General features: G+C 52.4%; 1 protein-coding gene across 1 annotated transcript in view; it reads right to left on the bottom strand.

Moving 5' to 3' along the window:
* Positions 1–7,068: 7,068 nt before the first annotated feature.
* The window catches only part of Fbln7 (fibulin 7), a 29,429-nt gene continuing 10,521 nt past the window's right edge, over positions 7,069–25,976 (bottom strand). The window contains 7 exon segments of the mRNA XM_015499762.2: positions 7,069–8,102; positions 9,524–9,662; positions 11,844–11,996; positions 14,380–14,404; positions 15,795–16,030; positions 19,838–20,008; positions 23,750–23,909. Coding sequence (XP_015355248.1) covers positions 7,730–8,102; positions 9,524–9,662; positions 11,844–11,996; positions 14,380–14,404; positions 15,795–16,030; positions 19,838–20,008; positions 23,750–23,909 — 1,257 coding nt within the window. The 3' untranslated portion in view covers positions 7,069–7,729.

Here is a 25,976-nt window from a genome sequence, read left to right as displayed (position 1 = left end):
CCACTCTCATCACCCGGTCACTCACCACAAGCCCTGCTTCCTAACGCCACCACTCTGGGGTTAAGTTTCAACGTATGAATCTGGAGAGGGACAAACATTCAGGCCACAACATGGGGACAGAGCTGCATTACCTGCCACAGGAATGTGGCTGGAGAGGTGGGAGACTTGGGGTTCAGTCCTGCAGACCCTGGGGAAGGAGGATTTGGATTTTGGAGGGTTTGTGGGCCTCTGGCTAATCCAGGGTTGGGATTAAGGGTCCAAATTCCTTCCTGTCCCTGGAGTCCATGAACCTCCTTATGAAATATGCTGATGGGGTCCCGGGTTTCAGCCTTTGCTGCCGAAGCAAGTAGAACTATGTCCTTCTTAGTTACAAAACTCGTCAAAAGACCACACTGTTTGAAAGCAGCCTCCTAGGCGTCCCGGTGACTGCGCTCATGGCACACGGCTGGCCTTTCTGACTGAATTGAGCAGCAGCACCCTAACAAAGTCATCTTCTTGCTTCAAGATGACTGGCAGAAAAAAGCTGCCCGAGATGCAAAGTGGACTTTTGAAGAGAGGAAAGTATCTGCTTGGTGACAGCTGGTGGCTGTCCCTGTGCCCCAGGGTGGGGCAGCCCCTCCCCCAGCAAGGCAGGGTGACCGACCCCAGCTGATGCTCAGAGGGCAGGTAGATACTCAGCGTGCTGGTGTCACCCCGTCACAAGCACTGTCAGTGGGTGGCTGGCTGGAAACAACAGAGGTGTATTCCCTAAGTCCTGGAGGTAGAATCTGAATCACGGTGTCGACAGGGCCAGTGTCCCTCTGCTGGCTCCCAGGGTGGTCCTTCCTTACCACTTCCTCACCTCTGTGGAACACCAGCAGCCTTGGTGTTCCTGGGCTAGGAGAGCAGGATTCCCGTCTCTGCCCCCGCCTTCCCTGGGTATCTGTGTCTCTCTCTGGTAAGGACACTGAAGACAGCAGCCATTGAACTCAGGGCCACCCTAATCCAGCGTGACCTCATTTTAACCAGGTGCATCTGCAAAGACCTTGTTTCCACACACTCGCACTCACAGGTGTCATGTTGGGACTTGAACAGATCCTTGGGGAACACAGTTCAACCGTCAACGTGAGGCCTGATGTGCTCCCAAGGCAGGTGTCTGGGAGAGAGCAGGGCTCTGCCCGAGGGCCACCGTGATGCTGGGAAGGCCAGTGCAGCCTTTGATTCGGGTCATCTTGGCCGTTTCTTTTTTGGAGGGGTAAAGCAAGCATAGAAGCTGAAGGCATGCTACTCTTCCGTCCATCGCGGGGTATGATCAGTGATGGAGGGAACCCCCCATTTCATTTTTCCCCTTTCTGGCCTGATTGAGTCAGGATAGCTAGCAACCCTAAAACCTCCGCCATGTACAACAGAGGACCAGGTTTTGCTCACCCCCGGTGAGTCACCAGCAGGTCACTGATCCTTCAGGCATGGAGGACAGGGCAGCCCCACAACGGAGGAGCCAGCTGCTGTATGACAGAGGAGGGGACTGTGGGGATTCTGACACCGGCAACAGGTTAACTTGGCCTGGGAGAGACTTGCACCACCTCTTAACCAGGGCTGGTCTCCCCCTCTGCATCCACCCAAGGGGGCAGAAGGGCCTGCCCGTCACAGTCCCAGAGCAGGGAGAGTGTGGATCCTCACTGCTGTGGGGCGGCAGGTGCTGGAGCTCCTCTGTGAGCTCGCAGACAGGAGGCCTGCCCTCTGGAGCTGCTGAGACCCAGAAGGAAGCTCTAGGCGCAGACAAGAGAGCTCCAGGTGAGACCCACTGTCTCAGTCGGCTTTCTCCCTGCTGTGACTTAAAGACCCGACCATAAGCTGCAGAGGAGGAAGAGTTTATTGAGGGCTCATGGTTTCAGAGGTCTCAGTCCATAGAAGGCCGGCTCCATTCCTCAGGGCTGGCGGTGAGGCCGAACATCATGGCGGGAGAGTGTGGCAGAGGGAAGCAGCTCACATGATGATCAGGAAGCAGAGAGACTCCACTCGCCAGATACAAATATATACCCCAAAGCCACGCCCCATGCCCACCTCCTCCTGCCACACCCCACCTGCCTTCAATGACCACTCAATTCCATCAGGTGATTAATGCACTGATTGGATTAAGGTTCTCACGGCCCAATCATTTCTCCTCTGAACCTTCTTGCACTGTCTCACGTGTGAGATTTTTGGGGACACCTCACATCCAAACCCTAACACCTGCATTATCTCACATAACAGGAAACCCAGGAAGAGACCCTGGAGGATTTCAGCCGGGAACCCAGCTCTGTTTTCCTGGGCTTTGCCATTCACCAGGAGTCTTTCCCTCTCCCAGCTTCCCTCCTTGTCAAGAAAAATGGCTTCCAGCATTCTCATTGGTGGAAAAGAAAGAGACTGTTCCAGTCTCGCTGTGAGGAGGCAGCCCTTCCCTCCTCTCCACCCATAGGATCACCCTAGGAACAATGTTCACGGCTGCTCTGTTCTGGGTCTCTACCACCCTTTGGCCTAGGATGATTCACAGTGGTTGCCGCCCCAGCCCCTCCTCACACCTGGAGATTGGGATGTGGGTTGTTGCCTCCCCCTAGGATACAGGTTGGAAATGGGGAGTGTATCAGTAAGCTAGAGCTGCCATAACAAATACCATACACCTGGTGATACAAACAACAGAAAATAGGTTCTCTCACAATGCTGGGCCCTAGACGTCTAAGATCAAGGGGTTGGCAGGGCTAGTTTCCCCTGAGGCTTCTCCTTGGCTCACAGATGGCTGTCTTCTCCGTCTCTCTGTGGTCTTCCCTGTGTGTTTATGTCCTAAACCCTTATTACATGGACACCAGACATTTTGGATTAGTGCCCACCCTAAATGCCTTATCTTAATTACTCTTTAAAGACCCTGTCTCCACACACAGGAACACTCCGAGGCACTGGGGAATAAGACTTCAACATGTGAATTTGAGGGTAAGCTCAAGAGGGGCCTTAGCCAAACAGACTTCCTTTGAGAAGGTGGGAAATGGAAACGGATACTAGTTGGGTGACAACAGGGTCCAAGATATTGGGAAAAAGTGTTTATGATAATTTTAGATAGTGAAAAGTACCTTCAAAGAAAATGAGACAGGGTAAGGTAATTAAGAGAGATTGGAGGGGGTGGGCAGCATTGGCAAGGGTGGGTGGGGTGGCCTCTATGAAGAGGGACACTTGGGCCCCCAGCCAAAAAGTTAAAAATAAAAAAAAAACAAGATCAAGGAGAATGTAAAATATATGCTGACATTTATCATTTGTCTATGTATACACTTTAAAATAGAAGTGTATATGGGGAAATTATTTACAGCAAGAGGAGGAAATGGATGGAAGGGGCTCGGTTAGAAGGCAGACTTCTCTGGATGCTCCTTATTTTGTGGACTTGACCTTGGAACAATGTAACAGCTTGCTTAATTATAAGACAAAATTAAAATTACAAGCCATTTCTAAAATTATTCAGCAAAATGAAGTGAAACTATCCTGATTGTAATTTGGGACATAACCACAGAGAGGGGAACTATCCCAAGTGATATAAAAACAGCAAGTTGAGGGGCCGAGGCTGTGGCTCAGTGGTAGAGTGCTTGCCTAGCATGTGTGAAGCCTTGGGTTCGATCTTCAGTACCACATAAAAATAAATAAATAAAACAAAGGTATTGTGTACAACTACAGCTAAAAAAAAAAAATCACAAAAGAAGCATTTTAACTGTCTTCAGTAATCATGTTTGCAGGATGACATTGATGACATTGTCATTCAGAAGATTTTTTTAAATTTACAAATTATTTTGGTGATATTGAAAGGTTTTGTTGTATTAAAAAAAAACAGTCGTGAATTGAATTGGAAGAATCAGCATTAACTTACATAGTGTTTTGTCTTTCAAAAGTACTAATAAAATATATTTCTCAGCTGTACACAGTGAAGCCAAAAGACCTGCACCAGAACAAAGATCTTGACCTCTGTCTCCCATTCCCTTCCAGAAGGAACCATGGATTTGTGGAAAGCAGTGGCTGATTTCAGGGCCCAGACAGGAAATACGGGATATGTGCTGGAAACATCTTTTCCTACAAAATAACTGGGAAACAAGCAAGACGAGTAGGGTCCTGTCAAAAGGAATCAGCCAACTTAGAGCAGCTCTTCAGAGCAGAAGATGGGACAATATGGGCAACAGGAAGGACCACAGCAGCCGAGCTCTGAGCACACGAATTCACGGTGACTTAAGAAGACAGCTGCCCTGGTCCCCTTGCAAAGATGCTGGGGAATCACCTCGTTTTGAAAATTGGAAAATAAAGGGGAGATCAAAAGTTTGTCCTGCCCTTCTCATACAAATCATATCTCAGGGTAACCACAGAATTGGTGAAAGGAAGTCCCTCCTCACAAATCATGTCAGCTAATAAATGAGGAAAGTAGCACTAGAACATCACTGGACCCTAAAGTAAGGGCTGCGCAATAATTCTTAAGGCTGATGACATCAGAAAGAGGGACAGTGGGTGCCTCCTGCTGGAAGGACCTGTTGCCACCAATGAAATGGGTTTGACACATCTAAGCTCACTTGGATCTAGTTAGATCTCTAGGTATAACCACTGGTTTATACAAAACAGAGAACATGTTAAAAGACACTGTAAGACACATTCTAGAAAACCCAGACTGAGGAGTCCACAGAAGGGACAATCCAGTGGTCTCCTCTCTAACTATCCATGCTGCAGTGTGAGAACCCTGCTACAGACTGAAGGACACCTAATTCAAGCAAAGAAAAAACAACCTGAATCACTCGGAAATGTGAAGAATGATTATTTGAAGGGGTGGAGCAACCATTATTTTTTATTTATTTATTTTTTTTGTGTGGTGCTGGGGATTAGAACCCCCAGGGCCTTGCGCATGCGAGGCAAGTTCTCTACCAACTGAGCTATATCCCAGCCCCCGTTATTAATTTTTTAGATATGAATGGTATTGAGGTTATTTTTAAAGTCCTTATCTTTCAGAGACATGTGCTGAAAACTACAGATGAAATGAACTGATGTCTAGGATCATACTTCAAAATCGTCCCGAGTTGGGGTGAGAGGTCACGTGTTGACTGTCAAAGCTGGTGATTGACACATGGCATGCATTATACTACTCTCTCTGCTTTTTTATGTGTTTGCAAGTTTATGTAAATGTTTTAAAGTTCACCCCAGAGCATATGAAACTTACCAGCAGGAAAGAGGTGAAAATTAACACCCGTTAATGGCTGGCTACCCTGGCCGGCCTGGACTGAAGCCAGGGAGGATGGAGCGGTAGGTTTCCACTGGGGAGAGTGAGGAGAGGTGTGCTGCTGCAGTTTGGATCTGCCTGTCCTCAAAGTCCATGTGCTCAAGACTTGGTCCCAAACTTGGCACTCTATTGGGAGTTGGTGGAAGCTAAAGATGCAGGACCTAATGAGGAGGTTGTACATCACTGGGGACATGCCCTGGAAGAGGATGTGGGCCCTGGTCCCCTGCCCTTCTTGATTCCTGGCTCTGCTGTGACATGCACTGTTGCCATGGTTTGCTGCCTCGATCGCCACAGGCCCAGAACAATGGAGTGATCTGGACTAAAACCTCCAAAACCAAAATAAGCCAAAAAAACAAAAATGAGCCAAAATAATCCCTTTCTGCTTACCACTTGATTTTGTTACAGTAATGAAAAGCTGACTAGCCCAGCACGAAGAACAAGACATTGCCTGAGGGAAAGTCTCAGCTATTATCCATGAGCCCCAAGCAGTCAGGCATTCATATTTGGGTGCTATGGAGTCTGGGGCTTAGCATGTGATTTCATAAATGGGCAGCAGGTTTGATGAAGGCCCATCTTGGTGATGAACATGTTGCTTTACATTGGGTCTGGCTGGCGTCAAACTAGTCATGTACTGGTTTAGGGGGGCACCTGCTCAGTGGACCCCCAGACCACTCCCTGTGTGCTGGGAGGTGAAAGGCTTGTCCCTCCCAGCTACCCCACCCCTGGCGGAGGAAGGAGCGGCACAGTGCTCTCACTTGCAGGCGCGTGGCGGGCTCTTGGGCTCTCTTGCCTGGATTCTGCACAGCTGGTTGGCTGGGGTGTGGGCTTCGGACCCTGACATCACCATTGGAAGTACAGGGCTGTGGATGATGATGAGTAAGTCTTGTATCAACCCAGAAAAGCAGGTTTTCAGATCCCTGTTCTGCCGTTAGACAGCAGCTAAATTGCTGAGCCCATGGGAGAAGGAAAATTTCAAAAGCAACTCTTGACCATGTCTCATTTTTTTGTCCCACAAAGAGAACAAGGACAGACCATGCCAGAAACCACCTTCATAAGAAGCTTGGTTGGCAAACTAAGGACACACTTCCTCTGGCGCCGTTTCACCACCCCTCTCTCTTTTTTGCAGTACTGGGGGTTAAACCCAGGGGTGCCCAACCAGTGAGTTATAATCCCAGCTGCCATTTTGAATTTTTGCTTTTTTCTTCCAATTCTATAAAATACTTCCAGCTCTTATCTTTTCTTTTTGAGGCAGGATCTCAGTAAATAGCCCAGGCTGACCTTGAACTTTCAACCCTCCTGCCTCAATCTCGGTGAGTTCACTGAGTCTGTAGGAGGATTACAGGCATGCCCACCATGCCCAGGTCAGTTTTTAAATAAAATATGTATGAGGGAAACTCACCAGTGGACTACCAGGAGCTCGGGTATGGACCTTCCGCCCAGGCCCAGCCCCAGCCCCACTAGCCTCGGGGTTTTCACTGGAACGGCCCCTCCCCACCCCTTCTCGGTCCTGGCCAATCTTCCTGCTTCGGTCGTCTGGAGGGTCTCACCTCTCGGTTCTTCTGCCAGAAGTAGGAAGCCACGGAATCCAGTCGATGTGAGCATTTTCCTAAACTGTCCGGGCCCAATGTCCTTCCAGTCACTCATGCAGCCAAGACAAATGAGACTGGTGGACCCAACCCAAGGATTACCCTGTGCTTTCTCTCTTATTCATTTATTCCAGTGTGTCCAACCCCCAGGCAGGAAGAGAGCCCACTGTCCCCTCCCAGAAGGAACTGGGCTGTCTTGTGCTCAGCGTGCTCAGCGAGAAGTCAGAGGGGCAGGGAGGAGCGATAGATTTTATTTCCTCAGCTCTGACACCAGGCTGTGTTTTTGAGATGTGATTTCTCAAGAGGAAAGTAATCAGGCAGAATCCAGCTTTAACATCGGTTCTTTGGTCTGGAAGGATCAAGGTCCAGGCCCTCCCATGGCTCTCGGGTACAAAGGCTGGCAGGCGTGCCACAGAAGGGAGAGGGATACCATAAGGCTGGGGTGGGAGGAAACTACCTCCGCCAAGTGCACAGGGCACGACTGGGCCCTCAGCATGGCTAGACGCACTTTGTTCCTAGCAAGGTCTGTAATAATGCAGAATGGTTGACCACCATCTGGGACACACGCCATGAGCGTTCCCCTCCCCAGATGGTACAAACTCAATGCCATTCACGCAGCATTTTGAAAAGCTGCCCAGCCTCTTAAAAAAAAAAAAGAAAAACAAAACAAGACAGATCTGAGAAACTGCATCATCTAAGGGAAGAGCCTTAAAGCAGGACAAAAATGGGATGTGGCAGTTTGAGTTTTGTGGTCACCCTCCTGAGGCTGGGTGACAGGGCAGGGGCAAGGTAGAGGGGAGAGACGTCTGTCACAGTCAGTGCCCACAGTTGAGTCCTTGGGGAAGAGGAATCAGCCCATATCTCCACCCCCGCTCCCCACCCCCAGGCACCCTTAGAAGTCATAGGGGGACACAAAGATGGTGACCTTGGACACATGGTTGGCCTGGAAGGAGCGGTCAAGGTATTCTGACATGTCAACGTCCACCTCCAGCGTCTGCGGCCCCTCCAGGGTCTGGACGAGGATCAGCTCCCCCGTCTGTCGGTCTGAGCGCTGCATCACAAAGTGGCCACGGCTGTTCCCACCCACGATCCCAAACCGCAGGCTGTTGGGCCCAGGTCGGCCGGGGGCCGAGGCCGTGGCCATGCGGAAGAGCGTGATGGGCGTCTTCAGGTTGGAGGGCAGAGAGAGGTAATGGAAGGAGATGGTCTTGGGCATGCTGCGGCAGGGCCTGCTGTCCATGGGACAGGGGTTTCGCTCACACTGGCTGGAGCAGAGGTAAGATGGACGCAGTCAGACTTGGGGAAGCTCTAGAGGCCCCCCCCCACCTGCCAGCTTGCAAAAATCACCAGGGGGCCTGCCCCAGTCCTGAGTCCCTCACCCAGGAGCTCCGGAGCTGCAGGCAAGAGAATGTGGCTGATGTCAGGCATGTCCAGGGAAGGGACTCTGCATCTATTCCAGTCCTGGGAGCCCTGCTGACTCATGTGGGGTGTGTGTGTGTGTGTGTGTGTGTGTGTATACACGTCTATATTGAAGTGCTATTATTATAGTTTTTAAAGAAAAACAAAGCCTGGGAAGATTCATAATGATAGCAACACTGGAATTCAAACCAGGTCCCCTTTCTGCAGGTGGGAAGACCTCCCCCTGTCATGGAGGGACCCCCACAGTCAGCTGCAGTGTGGGGCAGCACACACAAACTTTCCAGATACAACGACATTTATTCTTAAAGCAGGAAACCCTGTCTTCCTTACCCACTTAGAATCAGGGTCCCATGGAAAGGTTTTCGGTATTTCTCTATCTTATCAAACACAAAAGACAAATAAAACTTAGTGTCTGGTGATTCTGACCATCATGATTTTGCAGATCAAATATCACACCCACCTATTAATCTCATGTCCCTGGAGGCCACAACAGACAGGTCCCTTCCTTTAGGAAGGTTCTAGAGTCCTCATTCTCTTTTATAACTGTCACTCTTAGGTGCTACACATTTTCCTGCTGCTTCTAATTTCTGCTTTGATCCAAAGAGCAACTTAAATAACTAAGCTTATGAAGTCACTTCTCTGCATCTTAAAGATAGTGTGAGGGCTCTCAGGATCTTTTTGAGAAGTGTGGGGGCTTTGTGCTAGGGATAGTTATTCCCCGTAAATGTCCATCTCCCATAAAAAGGCAATTCTACTGTTTAAGTGTGGGGCATACTGGGCGTTGAACCTTCTAGCGCTGTTGGAAAAGCAGATGATGTTAACACAAAGTGCAGGGAATCACAGCATGACTCGGTCCATTAGTTACCAGCTACGTGGAATTGAGAAAATGACCGTCTTCCAAATCGTGTCATGTGTACCTGCCTCTGGCTGCTGTGGGATTCAAGGTAACATCAGCAGCAGCTGCTTCTGTCTGGTTGCCCTCCCTGGACATGCCCACTGGTGGCTGCAGTGCCACCATCATCTGTGGCAGGGGAGCCCTTGGTGCATTAATGTCCCGTGACAAGCTGGGTTCTTATGGCAAAGTGTTAAATGCAAACCCCTAAAGGGAAATGGGAGCTCAGAGAAGCTGGTGGCCCTGCTCCCTGGCCCTCATCCTTCCTGTGACACAGCTGCTCCCTCCCCCAAGGCCTGGAGGCGTCCAGCCCTGCCACAAGTACAGGTGGGAGCCTGGGTGCAAAGAGCTGTGGGTGGCCCTGGCTGTACTCACAAGGGAGAAGTCTTCACATAGCTCACGTTGTGGCTGCCTTCGGGGCACTCAGGGCTGACGCACTGGAAGCCTCCCCCAGTGTTGATGCATGTGGTCCCCTGCGGGCACACGGGCTGTGGACCTGCACACTCATCAACATCTGAAATACAGGATAGGAACTCAGGGTAAACATCCACCCGCCCCTGACTTTCCCTCCATCACCAAACCACAGGAGTGGTCCCAACAGGCTCTGAGTGCAGCACTCCACACAAGATGGACTTTCAAATGGCACTTATCTTCAGGCAGGAACCACCCCCAGCCATCTAGACCAGGGGCCTGCAGAAGTGCTGCAGAACCATGCTGGGGAGCACGCTCCCCAGGATCTGTCCTCCTTCCCTCCCTCTCAGCCCAAAGGCCTCTGTGTTGGTGTTTGCATGCTGAGGTTCAAATCTCCAGAAAAACCTTCCTCCTGGGCTCTTTCCCGGCCAGATGCAGACACCCCCTGCTCTGCTCTCCTTCCAAGCACCCAGGGAGTCCCCCCGCTGGAGACCATCTCTCCCCACGTCAAGCAGTCCTCTGTGGGCCTCCATGAACTGTGGGATAGGCTGGGGGGCAGTTCCTTGGATGGCTCCTGCTACTTCAGTCCCAGAGGCGGACCCCCCTGAGCCCTGCAAGGGACCCCCAAGAGAGATTAGCAGGGAGCTGCCTCTTCCTGAACATGCCCAGGTGTGCCCATGGAGGAGGCCCCTGCCACTGCCCTAGTGGGCAGCACTGCCCTCAGTGTGCTGTGTCCACGAGGGTACATGGGGGGAGAGCAGAGCTGTGGGTCCTGCCAGTGTGTGGTGGTTCTATGTCAGTGGACTCAGTTCTCGCCAGAGGCCTGCTGCAGCACCAGAGCTCAGGGTCTGGCACCCAAGGAGCCTGGGCTGTCTACAGCAGTCCCTCCCTATCCACAGTTTTGTTTTCTTCAGTTACAGTTAACAGTGGTCAACCACGGTCCAAAAATATGAAATGGAAAACTCTAGAAATAATTCATGTTATAGATAAATTTTATTGGAGTGTATTTCAATAATTGCTCTAATATTAGTTTTCACTGTTAATCTTCTACTGTGCCTAATTTATAAGTTGCACTGAACATAGGTACGTACACAGGACTGGGTACCAGCTTTGGCTGCAGGCATTCACTGGGGGTCTTGGAACGTACCCTCCACGGATGACGGGGACTACCATGCTCTGACTATGAGCTGCTGTGGAGAACTGGACTATTCGTGTTTATTAATGTCAACACTTGAGAGGTGGGGTCTCAGGAGGCCTGCTGTTGGTATGTCCCTGTCCCTGGGGCTGGTGACAACAGTGACTGTTGCAAGAGCTCTCAGCCTCTCCATTCCGCCAGCCACCCCCACTTATACATCTTCCCCTGCCCCCTGGGTGCCTCCCACTCCCACTTGTCCATGAAGGCCCCTTGTCACCATTCCTGGAACCAGCCTTAGAAAGCTCAACCCAGTCCCCCAGGGGGCCACTGCTGAGGGACAGGATTCAGCACAGGGTAGAACCTAAGCCAGTCATGTCCTTCTTACCTGTGCCCATCCAACCCCCTCTGTTCTAGGAGGCTCACTGGCCTGGGCTCTCTCTGGACTCTCAGCCCTCTGGACTCTCAGCTGGTCTGGCAGATTGGAGGCAGGACGGTGGGTGTGTGCTCCTCTGAAGGGTCCCTGCCTGGGGCCAGATCTGGTGGTGGCCACCAGCCCCCCAGCTATCTGCACCTCGCCCCAGCCATCTGCATCCCCCCAGCCATCTAGGAGGCTCTGATAAACCCCATCCTCTCCTCAGTGCTCAAGCCCAAGGATAGTGGCAGGCCTCACTCTTGCCAGTCCCTGGGCCTTCCGCCTTCCTGTTGCCCCCAGCTAGCCATGGACATGGCCAGCATTGTGTATCTGGCCACATGGAGGCACAGTGACTGTAAGGTATCATCCCTTTTAAGGGTGGCCTTGCAGATGCCCATACAGGGCCTTGGAATCTGATGGGCTTCTCCAGGTTGTACATCAGAAGTGGCCGACTGCCTCTGGGTCCAGCCCCAGCTGGGTGGAAATGATCTGACCTTGAAAACAGTCACTCCCACAGGTTAAGCAACTCATTTCCTATTTAGATAGCATGGTCTGGTTTTGAGAGGCCCTTTTGTTGCTGTGTTTAAAGATCAAATAGACCTGAGACACTGACTCCCCTAACGGAGACTTCTGATTGTGAGGTCGGGGCTAGGATGAGTGGCGGCAGCAGCTGGTGACCAGGTGCAGATGGTACTGTCCAGACCCAGGGCCACTTGCCCCTGCTGCAGCTCACTCACCCTCACAGGTCTTCCCATCAGTCAGGGTGTGGTATCCACTGGGACAGGTGCAGCGGTAGGAGCCCGGGGTGTTCACGCAGGCATGCATGCAGAGCCGGGGCCGCCCCTCCTGCCCATAGAGTTCACACTCGTTCACATCTGAGGAGAGAAAGGCTGCTGACTTCAGGAGCAACGAAGCCGGTGTCATCCAGCCACCAACTAGGGTGCCCCCATTCTCTAGCAGTTGAGGCTATTGCTGGTCTTAGGGTAGCTGCTGAGCCTGAGGTGCAGTAGAGCACCTGGAAGAGGAGCAGGCCACCTCCCCCCTCTCCAGAGCCCGGGGCTGGAAGGAGAGGGAGCCACCCAACGTGCCAGTTCCTGGACAGCGTCTCTAAGGCTGCAGACTAACTGGGGAGACCCTGCTGGGTGGCAAATCACTCCTCACCCCTCACACCCCCCCAAGAGTCACAGCCCCATCTCCACTCCCCTCATCTTTGGGAATGGAATAAAAGGGTCTCCTTTCTGCTGCTGTGAAATGAGCCTGTTAGCACCAGATGACCAAATCTCAGATTTGAACTGGTGGCTTGAGTGGTTTGGGGAAGGAACATCAGTAATCAGGTGCGGTTAGCAAAGATGGATTGGTCAGTAAAGCTAAGCCCAGAGAGGACTAGGAAACGAAACCAGACCCGTGTCCAGCTCCAGGGCCCCGTCTACCAGCACAGAGATTCTTGTCCTTTGTTGCCACCTGCCCATGTGACACTAACCAAGATGGATGGGATAACAGGGCTCATAGCTCTTCAAGCCACGAAGGGGCGTGGCTTGGGCACGTAGGCGGGGCCGGGATCCGACAAGGGGAGGCGCCCGGGATCCCCACCCCGCCCCGCTGCTTTCTCTAAGCTGGCTTTCGGACAAGCACCCACAGGGTCTACCCAGCAGCTACATCCATTTATTTAACATCAAAACCGCAAAGTGGGCGGGGCTTTCTGAGACCACGCCCAGGAGGCGTCCTCCGCCCCACCCGCTCTTTTCCCGTGTGCCTGAGGCGGGGCGGACTCCCTGCAGGTGGGCGGGCTGCGGTGGGANGGAGAGCAGAGCAGGGGGTGTCTGCATCTGGCCGGGAAAGAGCCCAGGAGGAAGGTTTTTCTGGAGATTTGAACCTCAGCATGCAAACACCAACACAGAGGCCTTTGGGCTGAGAGGGAGGGAAGGAGGACAGATCCTGGGGAGCCCCGCGCGGCCCTTCCCGAGCGCTGCTCCTGGAGTGGAGAAGGAAGACGCGCAGGTCCCCAGGACCCCGGCAGGGCGCCCAAGCCGCGAGGACCTGGGGCGCACGAGTGAGATGTCGCGTGGAGACGCAGGCCACCGGACGGTCCCCGCCAAGGCCCGCCAGGGCGCGAAGTCCCCCTTCCTTTTATTTTATTTTCTTAACATCCCCAGCGCTTTTTATTTTTTAATCAATGTATTTAAAATTAGGTATGACAGCAGAATGCATTTTGATCCAGTGTACAAAACTGCAGCACAACTTCTCATTTCTCTAGTTGTGCACAACATAGCGACGCAAGGTATGTGCAGACATCCATGTACCTTAGGGTAATGATGTCCATCTCATTCCACTACCTTTCCTGCCCCATGCTCCTCCCTCCACCTCCCTACCCTTTGTCCCATCAAAGCTATTCCATTTTCCCCATGTCCCCCCCATTATGGATCAGCATCCACTTATAAGAGAGAACATTCAAGCTTCTTCTCAGCAAAAGAAACAATGAGTGAAGCGAGAGCCTACATTTGGGGAGCAAATTTTTGCTCCCTTCCTTTTAAAAAACACTTGAACTCCAGGGACAACAGTGATCCCTTGAGTTTAAAACTTTGGGTCTCTATTTTTTGGGGTGTGTGTGGGTGTGTGTGTTACCAAGAACAGAAACTAGTTTTCTAACTATTTTTACAAAGTTTTCAAAGGATTTGGAGCTCTTATGTGGTTAAGGGAAATTGGAGAGGAATCAGTGGGAGGACTCCTGGTAGGCACAGGAGGACAACAGTCCCCTGTGACTCCACTCACAGGGGGCACCTGCTGTCCGGTCCATGGGGCAGACGAGGTGGGCAGGGCTGGTGGCAGGAACGAGGTAGGGGGAATCTGACAGAATTCCAAGTCTAGCAGATGAAAGCACCCTGGAGATGGCTGGTTGGCGTAGCAAGCAATAGGGTGTGAATGTGGCAATTAAAATGGCAAATGTCATTTATATTTTATCACAATTAAAATAAGATGAATTGATTTTTTTAAAAAGAAATTGGGGGACATGCCTGTAGTTCTGGCTACTTGGGAGGCTGAGTCAGACAAGAGGCTAGGCTCACTTGAGCCCAGGAGTTCAAGGCCAGCTGGCAATATAGTAAGACCTGTCTTAAAAAAAAAAAAAAATACCACACACACACATTTGGAGACAGGCTCCCCCACCCCAGCTGCAAGGACACAGGCCCCCTGAGGGGAAGGAAAAGAAGGTTCTAGCTCCGGGCAGGTGAGCAAGAGCTCAGGTGTCTGCTGGCTTTTCACAGACACTGTAAGAACAAGAGCTGGCATTAGATAGATGTACCTACTAAGGACTGCTTTCACCTTCCTGGTTGTTATGGGCCAGGCTACTTGGGCAATAATCAAACAGACTCCATTTTGCCCTGAGACTCCACGTCATGTAAGAAATGCTTCTCCCAGGGAAAGCCCTGCCTCTGTGCCCATCAGCGGTTGCTTAGCAAAGCATGTTTGGCAACACAAAATGACAATTCTTATATAATGTAAAAGTCCTCTGCCTTTGGTTCCCGGTTTTTAAATTTGGTCTATGTACCCTGAAAGAGATTGATTGTCTACACATTAGTAACCATTCCCTAATTTGTACTCAACTAGGGACGTTTGGGCCCACTCCCTTTTATGCTTATGATTTTAGATCTCATGGTTTTGAATCGTAGCAACAGCCACTTATGTTTTAATGTGGTTTTGGACTATAAAGGGTGGACTCAAACCCCAGGAGGTTCTAGAAGGTTAGACTTGCAGCCTCCCCCTTGGCCCGCCAGCTGGTGAATCTGGACCACCAACTGGTGAATAACATTTCTGTCTCCTGCTTTAAGAGCCTTAACATGGTGAGGATTCTGGTCATACAGATATTTCATAGTGACCATTGGACCCGAGGGACAGTGTCCTGAAGGTCCTACAGCAAAAGAAATCTCAACATGAGGTGGATGGGTAGAAAATTCAGTGACCAAGTCTGGGGTGGGGGCCGATTCTTCTCCCCTTGTTTGTAAACAGAGGCAGTGGGGCTGCCCAGAAGCCTCTGCCCCGTCCTCAGAAATCGGCCCCAGGACAGGAGCTACGGGGGCCCTGGGCTCCCCTAGAGGAAGCACCCAGCAGGCTGACTCACTAGCCTAGTCCAGGCACAGTGAGAGGCAAATCCCCGGGGGCACTATTCAAACCTGACTTTGGGCTGGGTTGAGTACTGACTGGACACCATCCACCAGTGCGCTTCCCCCACAGAGACCCCACTAGGCTTTTCTGGCAAAGGAAAAGAACATCTTTGGGTTGGAATTTTTTTTCTTTCTTTTTTTTGTTTTTTAATAGAAGTCTTGATTGAGCAGAGCATGGGAACCCTGTCCATTCTCCACAGGTCCCTTATGAGGTTTTCTTGCCGTGTGCAAAACGAGCCACCGTGTGGTCCGTTAAACCTCTGCTAGGAATATACTGGGACTCACTACTCAAATGTCTGGCTGTTGAGATTTTCAAATGCTTTGAACTGCATCAGCAACTGCCCATCTTGTAGCATGTGAAGGTTGGAGGAAAGGCTTCTGCTGGCTGAGATGCGGATGGAGCAGAGGGCCACAGTGGGGCTTCTCAGCCACATCCCCACGGGCCGAGCTACTGGGTTGCATGGAAGAGCTAGGTTCCGTCCAAGTGACCACCTTAGGGATGGGAGGATATCCACCAGAGAGGACAGACACACTCCACTGAGGGGCACTGAGCTCCTGACACCTCTGCGTTTGGTGACAGTGACGAAGGTCCTCACCTCCCTGCAGTGGAGCATTGCCACCAGCTGGCAGCAGCTACATACCAGTCTGAGCCTGATGCTGACAGCGACTCCCAGTCCTCCCTGGGGGACAGATGCACCTGTGCTGGCCTACACCTTCGACACACGTTCCGCCGTTTTGACAAGGCTGACTGGAGCATTCGCTGGTACCTAGGAGAGAAGGGATTCCCAAACACAGATGTGACTCCAGCTCTAAAACAAAAGGCAATCATGAGCCAACTCCCTTTGTCACGGGACTCCTCCAGAGCTCTCTATTCCCACCTGACCTGACTGCCCTCTCCACCTGCAAGAGCTGCAAGAGTCACCGTGGGGCTGACTGCTGCCCTGGCTCCTCTCCTCAGCAACCCTGCCCTCTGTGAGGAGCGGGCCTGGCACTCGGCCATGCTCCACCCGAGATACTGATTTAGTGTGCAAAGCTGCAGTGTTAGACAGTTGTTCCAGGCGGAGGCCTCTGTCCTCTTGCCCACTCCCTCTGTCCCCATTAGCCAGCGTCAAGGTGGAACAGCCTTTAAACAGGAGTGAAATTCAGGGTGTTGTCAAGGGGAGGGATGGCCCAGCAGGATGCTGGGAATGGGAACAAAGAGTCCCCCAGTTTCACAGCCGCAAGCTCTCCTATGTTTCACCAGGTGGGAGTGATGGACTTTTCAGTAATGCCGTTCCCTGCTCATGCCCTCCACGGGTCTATGGAAGAGTTCTAGGTAGACACACGGATTGTAAAGGTGCACTCCATTTTTCTCTGAGTGCTAGGTGATTGTTCTTTGCTTATTTATAGCTTTTAGTATGCATCCACTTTCCCCAACACACATTTGCATATCTTAGTTAGGTAAAGATGATTTTCAAAGCCCTCAGGCTATGTGCTTTTTATGAATTTCCTAAGCCGGGTTTCAGTCCAGGTCCAAGTCATCTGCACAGGAAGAAGAGGTCTGCCTGCTGACCTGCTGGCAGCATATGGGAACTTGAACCCTTGCCCTCATCAATGTAAGAGCCCCTCGCCCACTGCTCTAAGAGGGAGGTGCTTTGCCTGAGGAGAATCGCAGCCTTGTTTGGGGGGATTCAAGAGGACTTTGGCTTCCTGTGGGGCTGCCTTGTTATGTAGACTATCTGAGGGCTTCTGTTTGTCCATAGGGTCCAGACTGTGCAGATGTCAGGGGACAGGACCTATTTCCATGGCTCTGTAACCTCAGCCTGGTTGTGCCCTCCGCCAGCCATTCTGTTCTCAGGTGACCAGTTTCCAGGACTGGGGCTGGAACAACTGCTCACAAATGCCATGGAGCTTGGTCTGCTGTGTGGACCTGTGGTCCAGCTCCATCATTGCCACCAGCCCGCTCCAAGAGTGGGCCACCACTAGGCCATGGAGAGGTGGGCAGAGAGCCAAGAGGTGTGAACACTGGTGTCAGCCTGACCCCAAGGGCCAGGGGGCCACTGCCTCTCTTTGGGGGCCTCCAGTGGAAGATACAGAGCCTGGCCTCCACCTGGAGTCTGTGGGAGGGAGACTGGGGCCTCACTGGCCAGACACACACACACACACACACACACACACACAGGTGCCCCTGGACCCGTCCTGTCGCCCTCTCTGGATCTGCCCAGGATGCTCATTTCTTGACAGGCTCCATACAAACTCCCCACATTTCTAATCTTTTTTTTTTTTTTTGTACCAGGGATTGAGCCCAGGGGTGCTTGACCACTGAGCCACATCCCCAGCCTTCTTATTTTTAATTTAGAGACAGGGTCTTGCTAAGTTGCTTAGGTCCTTGCTAAGTTGCTGAGTCTGGCTTTGAACTCGTGATCCTCCTGCCTCAGCCTCCTGAGCTGGTATGACAGGTGTGCACCACAACGCCCGCTCACATTTCTAATCTGAGGTGCAGTCAGAGGCATTCTATGGCCTGGTGCTTTTGGCTCACTCTTTGGGTACCACCCATATTCTCTGTCCTTGACGAGAGCGTGCATTTATGGTGAGCATCGTGTGATTCAGATGACAAGAGGAGTGGATCGGAGAAGAGACCTGGGAGGATGTGTTCGGGCAGAGAGCTACAAACGTCGGGACCAGGAGCCCAGGCATGGAAAAGAACTGTGTGACAGAGGTGGGACCCCCGGCGCCCCCCCAGCTGAGCTCCGTTTCTGCGACTTGACGAGGGTGTCTTCCAGGGATCCTGGGCCTGTCGGTCCGATTCTTCCACCTTGGTGCTCTTGTCATGAGGGAGGACTCCCCATGCTGAGCAGGACCTCCTCCATGACTCTGTGCAGTGTGCTCCAGAGCCACCCAGAGCCACCCAGACAGCTCACGGGAAGCAGGCACTGAGGCCTCCAAAGACCCGCCCAGCTGGAGTCTTTAAAGATGAGACCAAGGAAATCATCACTTTTAGTATATTCTCTAGTTATTACTGATATTAACTCAGCTTTGAGAAACACCCTGTATTTGTTCCTGCTATGACTAGAAGCAGAGAAGAACCTGAGAGTTTCAGAGCATGGATGGATTTGGGGCCCTAACCAGCCAGTGTGGTGCCAGTCACAAGCAAGCTACACTAGACAGAGGGTTCATACCCACTGGCCAGGGGGGACATCCGCACAGACTCACTGCCTCTTGCCTGATGTCTTGGGAGAGCTAAGTAGCCCCTCACCGAAGTCAGAGCCCGGAAGGTCAGACTCTCCCTGGAAGATCATTGTGTGGAGTGGACGGTCCTGCCTGCCAACCATGGCGGTGAGTCTGCTGACCTCTTCCATGGTCCCACGTGGTGCTCTCCTGATTCTTGATCTTCAGCTCCCCAGCTCATTCCAGACTCATCCTGAGCTCTGTCTCTGCAGCCTCCTTCCTGGCCATTTGTCCTTCCCCACCAGAGGACCACATGGTGCAGCCCACCTGGACTTGTACCAGGGCCACGTACACTAACATTTGGGAAGGGTTGGCATAGGGAGCAAGGAGGCCAGTCCTAGAATGGGCTGGAGATGGGTATTTTTCATCTAAGTATAAACTGGGCCTGGTGGTCACCCTGTGGTGGCTGCAGTGAAGTACCTGTAGGTCACTACCCATCTCTCAGCAGCTGCTGGACACGGCCTCTCCCAAGTTAGTGGACTGCAGCTGCCTTGACACTTCTGGTCTCAGAGGAATTTCCCTGATGGGCCTACCCAGTTGTCAGTCAACCTGCTGACAGTGGACATCATGAAGATAGACTCAGCCCCCTGAAACCTGACCTCTTGCCTCATTTGAATAGCTTCTCCTCAATAAAAGGGGTCAGCGCGTGGTCTCGCTCTCTCTCTTCCTGCGGACCCTTAAGGTCAGAGGAGCCGTCACAGAGACCCCCAAAGAAAAAGGTATTTGTGTCTCTTGTGTGGTTATTTTGTGCAGCCCAGTCAGCCCAGTTCAACTGGAATGACCCCTGAGCCTTTTAGTTGCGAGAACTGAAACCCGGCACTCCACATCATAAAGTTCTGTTTTCAAACTAGCATAGAGAAAAAATCGTGTCCTGCCTCCCCACACCTCAAAGCGCTCTCCCTGAGCCTGTCTACAGACACAAAGAACACCCAAGGGATTCCCTCCATCCTGAGGAACCCCTGCAGCTCATAAGCAGACTGCAGCCCCAGAACAGAGTGACCACTGCAGGCCCTGCCTCTTGTCCCCCTCGTCAAGCACGGGTGGCTTCTTGCCCTCAACTAATAAGACCCAGTTGCCAGAATCCAGGGGAGAGGAAGGTGTTGAGGAACAAAGACTCTGGGGTCAGAGTGTCCCCAGCTATGTGACCTTACCACAAGGTCTCAATCTCCCTCTATGCAAGAACACAACCTTGTTGTGAGGGTTAGCAAACTCATGCAGAGATCAGCCCAGGCCTGGAGTCAAGGTCATGGATCAGACAAGTTCCCCATGTTCTGTGGTCCAGGAATGATTAAAGAATCAGGCAAAGTGTCCCAGGGAGCAACCCTTCCTACCCAGCAGACCCCAGCAGTGCGTTGGGCGGGCCATACCTCTGCAGCGGGGCTGCTCCCCTGTCCAGGTGCCATTGGGAAGGCACACCACGCTGCTGGGCCCGACCAGCCGGAAGCCGGGGTTGCAGGTAAAATGCACTTCATGGTCGACCAAGTACTTGCTTCCGAACTTCCTGCCGTCAGGTGGGGCGCTCAGCGCCGGGCAGGAAACTGTAAGGAGAAAAGGAAGGGTGAGGAGCCCTCCTCCGGGCCACAGTCGGCTTCCTGGCTTACAGAGGTGGACCTCTGTGAGTCCCGCTGTAGGCTGTGCCATGCAGGACACACCTCTCACCCAGTCCTCAGGGGCTCTTGGGGTGCCTGCTTGATGAAAGGCTCAGCAACACCAAGTGGGAGCCTCAGAGGGGGCGAACTCCGCCCTGTCGTGGTTGCCCCGCCCTCTCGCTGCCACTTACTGGCTCTGCTTTCTGGGAGCTCTAGCCCCCTGGGTTTCTTTCTTTTTCTTTTATTTATTTTTTTCTTTTTGGTACTGAGGATTGAATCCAGGGGTGCTTAACCACTGAGCCACATCCCCAGACATTTTTGAGACAGGGTCTCCCTAAATTGCTTAGAGCCGCGCTAAGTTGCTGAGGCTGGCCTTGAACTTGTGATCCTCCTGCCCCAGCCTCCCAAGTCACTGGAATTACAGGTGTCCACCACCAGCCCTGGCTTCACTAGGGTTCTTTAAGTGTCCTGAACAGGCTAGGTTCAGGACATCTCCCGGCCTCGGCTTTTGTCTTCTCTGCCTGAAATGTTCCCCAGAACTTCTCCCAGCTGGCCCCTTCTTGCTTTTCAGGTCTCAAATGCTAGAACCTCCCAGAGTGAGTGCTCCCCGGCCACCATGGCCAGCCGAGACCTCCAGGGCACATCGCCCCACAGCTCCCTGACTTTCTTCTTAGATTTGCAACCATTTGAACATCCTTGCTGGCCGGGTTGTCTCCACCTTGGGATTAGTATTCTCTGTCGGGTGCAGTCTGGCCTGGGCCCTGCTGTGTCCCCAGCACCAGCCCTATACCTGGCGCTTAGTGAATGACCTATAAATGGTTCTTGAACAAGCAGATGAATGACACATCATGTGTTGGGCTCTCCCTGCGTCCCCAGGTAAAACGCACTTTTTAAAAAGAGAACTTGCCACTTGCAACCAAGACAGACAAAACCCAGCCCTCAAGAGGCCCAGAGGGCATCACGCTTGCCACCGCACTATGCCCTGATACTCCACCCCAGCCAGACTCAGCAAGGGTTCTCCACGGGGCAGCCAGGGCAGCCTGGAGGGGCAGGAGGGCAGGAGCTGATCCCTGAAGCTCTCAGGGGTTCTTGTTAATGGGGAGTTCCTGAAGCAGGAGGGAGTTCACATCCAGAGGCAGGCAGGCCCACAGGGTGCTGCCCAGAGCCTGAGATAGGTGACTCCATAGTTATTTTTAAATAACTTTATCATGCTGACAAAGTTTAAAATACTGTAGGGGGAAAGGAATAGGGTCTCTTTGGGAAGAAGAAATATTTAAAAACCTCAAGAAAGAGCCAGACATGATAGTACATGCCTGTCATCCCAGTGACTTGGGAGGCTGAGGCAGGAGAATCTCAGGCTGAAGGCCAGCTTGGGCGACTTACTGAGACTCTGTCTCAAAGTAAAGAATAAAAATGGGTGGGGGGTTGGGGCTGGGATGGTGGCTCAGTGGTAGAGCGCTCGCCTAGCACGGGCAGGACCCGAGTTCGATCCTCAGCACCACATAAAAAAATAAAGGCATTGTGTTGTGTCCATCTACACCTAAAAACAAATATTTTAAAAAATGGGTGGAGGTGTAACTCAGTGGTAAAGAGCCTCTGGGTTCAATGCCCAGTACTGAAAAAACAAACAAACAAAAAACCCAAGAGCAAAACAAAAACCCTCAAGAAAGAAAAATCACTTGTAGGGGCAACACAAGTAATTGTACCTAGATAGCTTGAATAGTATCTGGCACATAACAGTTGCTCAATGAATGTGGGTGGCATGAATGAATGGATTCCAATTAGTTAGAAATCAATCGTCAATCACATCCCCAAAGACAGCTGAAGGCCAACGCTCTAGTGGAGGATGAGGAGGAACCCCTGGGTGGATCCACTTTATGAGCATGTCCTGGTGAGTACTTGGGGCCACATGAATTCCCTGCACCTTTTGGAATGAGGTTAGTGTGTAAGGAATGAGATCAGCAGCTTGGGGACAGGGAGACACAGGGCCTGGTGCCAGAAACAGGAAGACCAGCAATTATTCTTGCTCACCCCCAGCAAATGCCCCTGCCCCCACAACAAAGCAGAAGATAATTTCCCCACTACTGGCCATTTGATCTGGGGCAATGTCTGGCCTTCCCGAGGCCCAGGGACCTCACGACAACCTGATAGGATTGTCCCGGGGCTGGACCCCTGTGACGCACCCAGCACTGTGTCCAGCACCTCTTGTGAGGCACAGTACACGGTGGGCACTTTTTAAAAAGAGAACTTGCCACTTTTAAAAACACCTAACCTGGCTCAGGGAAGAAAGCCTCAAGCTGGAGATGAGAGGACCAGTGATATCATGAGCACTGCCTCTCCTTGAGTCTGGTGGACAGGGGCCTGGGACACAGGCAGGGCGCGCTATAGGGTTCCCTGCGGGCAGTTCTCTGCAATCCCGTGGAACAGGCTCTGTGGAGTCCAGCCTTTAACAGGAGAAAATAGAATCACTGGATCAAGGGCCCGAGGCTGCTAACCCATTTCTCTTGGCCTGTAGGGAGAAGGACGCCCTGCCTGCCCCTTGGAGTTGGTGTGTGGAACCCCACTGAGGGCTGGGGCCTCACCTGCCTTGGAAGGGTGTTTTGATTGGCAGGTTGAGCGCAGCCAAGGGAAGAAGGAGGGGGCTCCGCGCTGAGCCTCTGGATTTGCCACCACAACCTCTGTAAAGTAGCGGCCCAGGAAACCGTCTCTACGGCAAAGAACGCCCCGATGGTGTGTCTGCGGTGAGCAGGTGCGGTCAGGCCCTAGGCTCGGTCCCCGCCCGCCCCAGGACCTGGAGCCAGAGGAAAGCACCCACCCGCGTCCAGCGCGCCCGCCCGCAGGGTCAACCAGGGGAAGGCGCCCCTGTGCCGTCGGAGCTGTCCCCTGCAGAGGGGCCTCGGGCCGCGCTGCAACCTCGACAAGCGGGACTCTCCCCGCCTCCCCGCATTGGAACATCCCTGGAGGATGCTTTTCACGCCGGAACACACGGAACGATCCTCCGTCTCCCGCACAGCGCAGCGGAGCCTACGGGCTGCGGGCTGCCAGCACAGGGTGGGGCGTGCGCCTGCGCCCTGGCGCTTTCCCAGGAGTTTTGCCGTGAACTTAAAACTGCCCTAAAAAACAGCCCTTTAAGGATGGGGAGTAAAGCTCAGCGGTAGAGCGCTTGCCGCGCATGTGCAAGGCCCTTAGTTCCATTAAGAGTACTTAAAAAAAAAAAAAAAGTTTGTTAAATGACAAGCTCATTGCTGTCCCACTGGGTAGGGACAGGAAAGTGGAGACGTGATTGACGATTGATTTCTAACTAATTGGAATCCATTCATTGATGCCACCCACATTTATTGAGCAACTGCTATGGCAGTTCTGCAGGATCATAGGGACCATGATGGCTGTGTAGCCCAGAATGAAGGTGTAAGAGGAAAGAGGGTGACAGGTGGGGGAGACAGTAGGCGCTGTTTTAATGCGCGCGCGCGCGCGCGCACACGCACACACACACGCACACGCACACACATACACACACACACACACACAGAGGCACACCAGCCAGGGTTAACATGTGCCCTCTGATGGAAATGGAGGCAGGGAGGAGGGAGGGCCGTCCAGGGCTTCCTGCAGGGGTGACCTGGGCTGGGGACAGAACTGCGGGCCGCTCGAGTGGGTTTAGGCCCCAGCAATGCTAAAACGGTGACCCACCTGGGGGCGCATCCGAGGCCACCCTGCTCACAGAGTTCTGCAGCGCGGCCAGTCGGCTCTTCATGTGGCGGATGCCCTCCGCGAAGCGGGTCTCCTGGCCCTTCAGCAGCTGCTGCAGCTGGCGGATGGCTGAGAGGAGCTGCTGTTTGCTGAGACAGTTCTGGGGAGAGAAGAGCCCACCCCGCATCAGGACGGGCTCAGATCCACGCGCTGGCTCTGGGCTTCCAGACATCCCCAAACACAGGGTCCAAACCTCTCTTACTAAGCACCATTTGGAAGTGGTCTCCTGAAATGCCCTCTCTGCCCAGCGCTCCAGCCCCACGGCAACATCTGCCTGGTTATGTCACCAGAGGACAGCCCCATGCACGTATATCACAGTCCAGTTCACCTCTCAAAAAAAAAAAAAAAAAAAAAAAAAAAAAACAAATGAGGGCCCTCTCACACCTGTAATCTCAGTGGTTGGGGAGGCTGAGGCAGGAGGATCACAAATTCCAGGCCAGCCTCAGCAACTTCACAAGGCCCTCCCTGTCTCAAAACAATGAAAAGGGATGAGATTGTAGCTCAGTGGTAGAGTGCCTGCCTAGCATGTGCAAGCCCCTAGGTTCAAGTTCCAGTACCACAAAAACAGTATTGATGCATCTGCTTGTGTGTGTGTGTACATGCACACGAGTGTACCAGGGAAAATAAGAAAAAAGCTCAATACAGTTAAAGTATTGAAAAGTCAACGACCAGCTCTGATAATTTTCTTTTTCTTTTTGTACCAGGATTGCACCCAAGTACTTAACCACTGAGCCACATCCCCGGCCCTTTTTAAAATTTTTATTTTGAGACAGAGTCTTGCAGGGTTGCTTAGAGCCTTGCTAAGTTGCTGGGGCTGGCTTTGAATTCAGGATCTACCTGCTTCAGCCTCCTGAGCCTCTGTGATTACAGGTATGCGCCAGCCACCATCTCTGGCCAATTCTGATGATTTTTTAAGGGCCAAAAAAAAAAAAAAGGAAAAATTGAGAACTGTGCTTGTCATCGATAGACTCCTAAAGCAAGGTAAGCATCATGTTCAATGATAAAAATCCCAGAGTCTCTAATCTCAATTGCCTTTAAGTGCCAGGATGTGGGAGGGAGAGGGGAGGTCGAGTTGGGTGAGTGGGTGGGGGACCTGGCATCCGGGGCCAGTGGCTTCTAAGGTTGTGCACACGCAGCTGGGGCACAGCTTCATGTGACCTGACTTGTGTCACCTGCTGGGAAGAAAGGAGCTAGGTCAAGATGAAGATCAAGGATATCCTTAGGGACAAATTTATGTGTTGAGTTTTATTTTTCTTATACTGATTTTTTGTCCATAAAGTATTAGTTTTATGATTTGAGGGAAACTGTCTCAAAGCCAGCGGCACTGTTGGGAAACTGAGGCACGAGGCCTCTGCTGCCTGGGAGGCTGCCACCCTCGCCCACTGGATGCCACCACGGTGGCCACGTGGACATAGCCACGTCTGCTCTCCCAGGGAGGCTTCGAGGCTGCCAGGCCCCTGCACCCCGCTGCTCTCACCAAGCAGATGACTCATGGCCGGTTTCAATGGACGCTTTTGTCAAAGTTGTGTTGCCAACTGCCCCTGGAACTCATTAATCCACGGGGGCTCCTGGCCCCACCACACCAGGGCCTCAGAGGCACAGCCCCACAGCCTTGCCTGGAATTGTGTTTGTTTTCCTCCCCCAACCCCCAGTCCTTCCCAAGCCGGGCCTGGGGGCACTGGCAGGGACCTCCTGCCATCCCTACCTGCCCAGCAGGGAGACCTACCCAGTCCGAGTTCCCACACCTCCTCCCTCTCACAGAAAACAGGACTGCTTCGTAGGTGTTTCCACGGCTGTGTGTCAGTCCTGTTGGTGAAGTGCCTCACAGGGGAGAACACCTGAGTTCTTGCAGAAACACTGGCAGCCACGAGCTGGCGCAACCCTGGGAGAAGACAGTCTCCACTGGAGTTTGTTATTGTGATGATGTTTGTCTCCTTCTTGTAGATGAAGACGGGGAGGCTAAGAATCAAGTGACTTGGCCCAGGTGGGTGTAGCCAAGGAGCAGCAGAGCTGTCCCCTGCTCCTGCAACTTCTAGCCCAGTCCCCATGCCCGGTGGGCGGTCTCTTTGGTTCTCACATGCCCCTGTGTGATGAATGGTCTTATTGATGAATTTGCACGAGGGAGTGAAATGCTTGCACCTCAGTGTCCCACAGCGGGGTCAACCCT

This window comes from Marmota marmota, unplaced genomic scaffold (assembly GCF_001458135.2).
Source record: "Marmota marmota marmota unplaced genomic scaffold, marMar, whole genome shotgun sequence".
In the NCBI taxonomy this organism is placed as follows: domain Eukaryota; kingdom Metazoa; phylum Chordata; class Mammalia; order Rodentia; family Sciuridae; genus Marmota; species Marmota marmota.
Note: the sequence above shows the minus strand (reverse complement) of the source record. Positions and strands in the feature narration are given on the sequence as shown.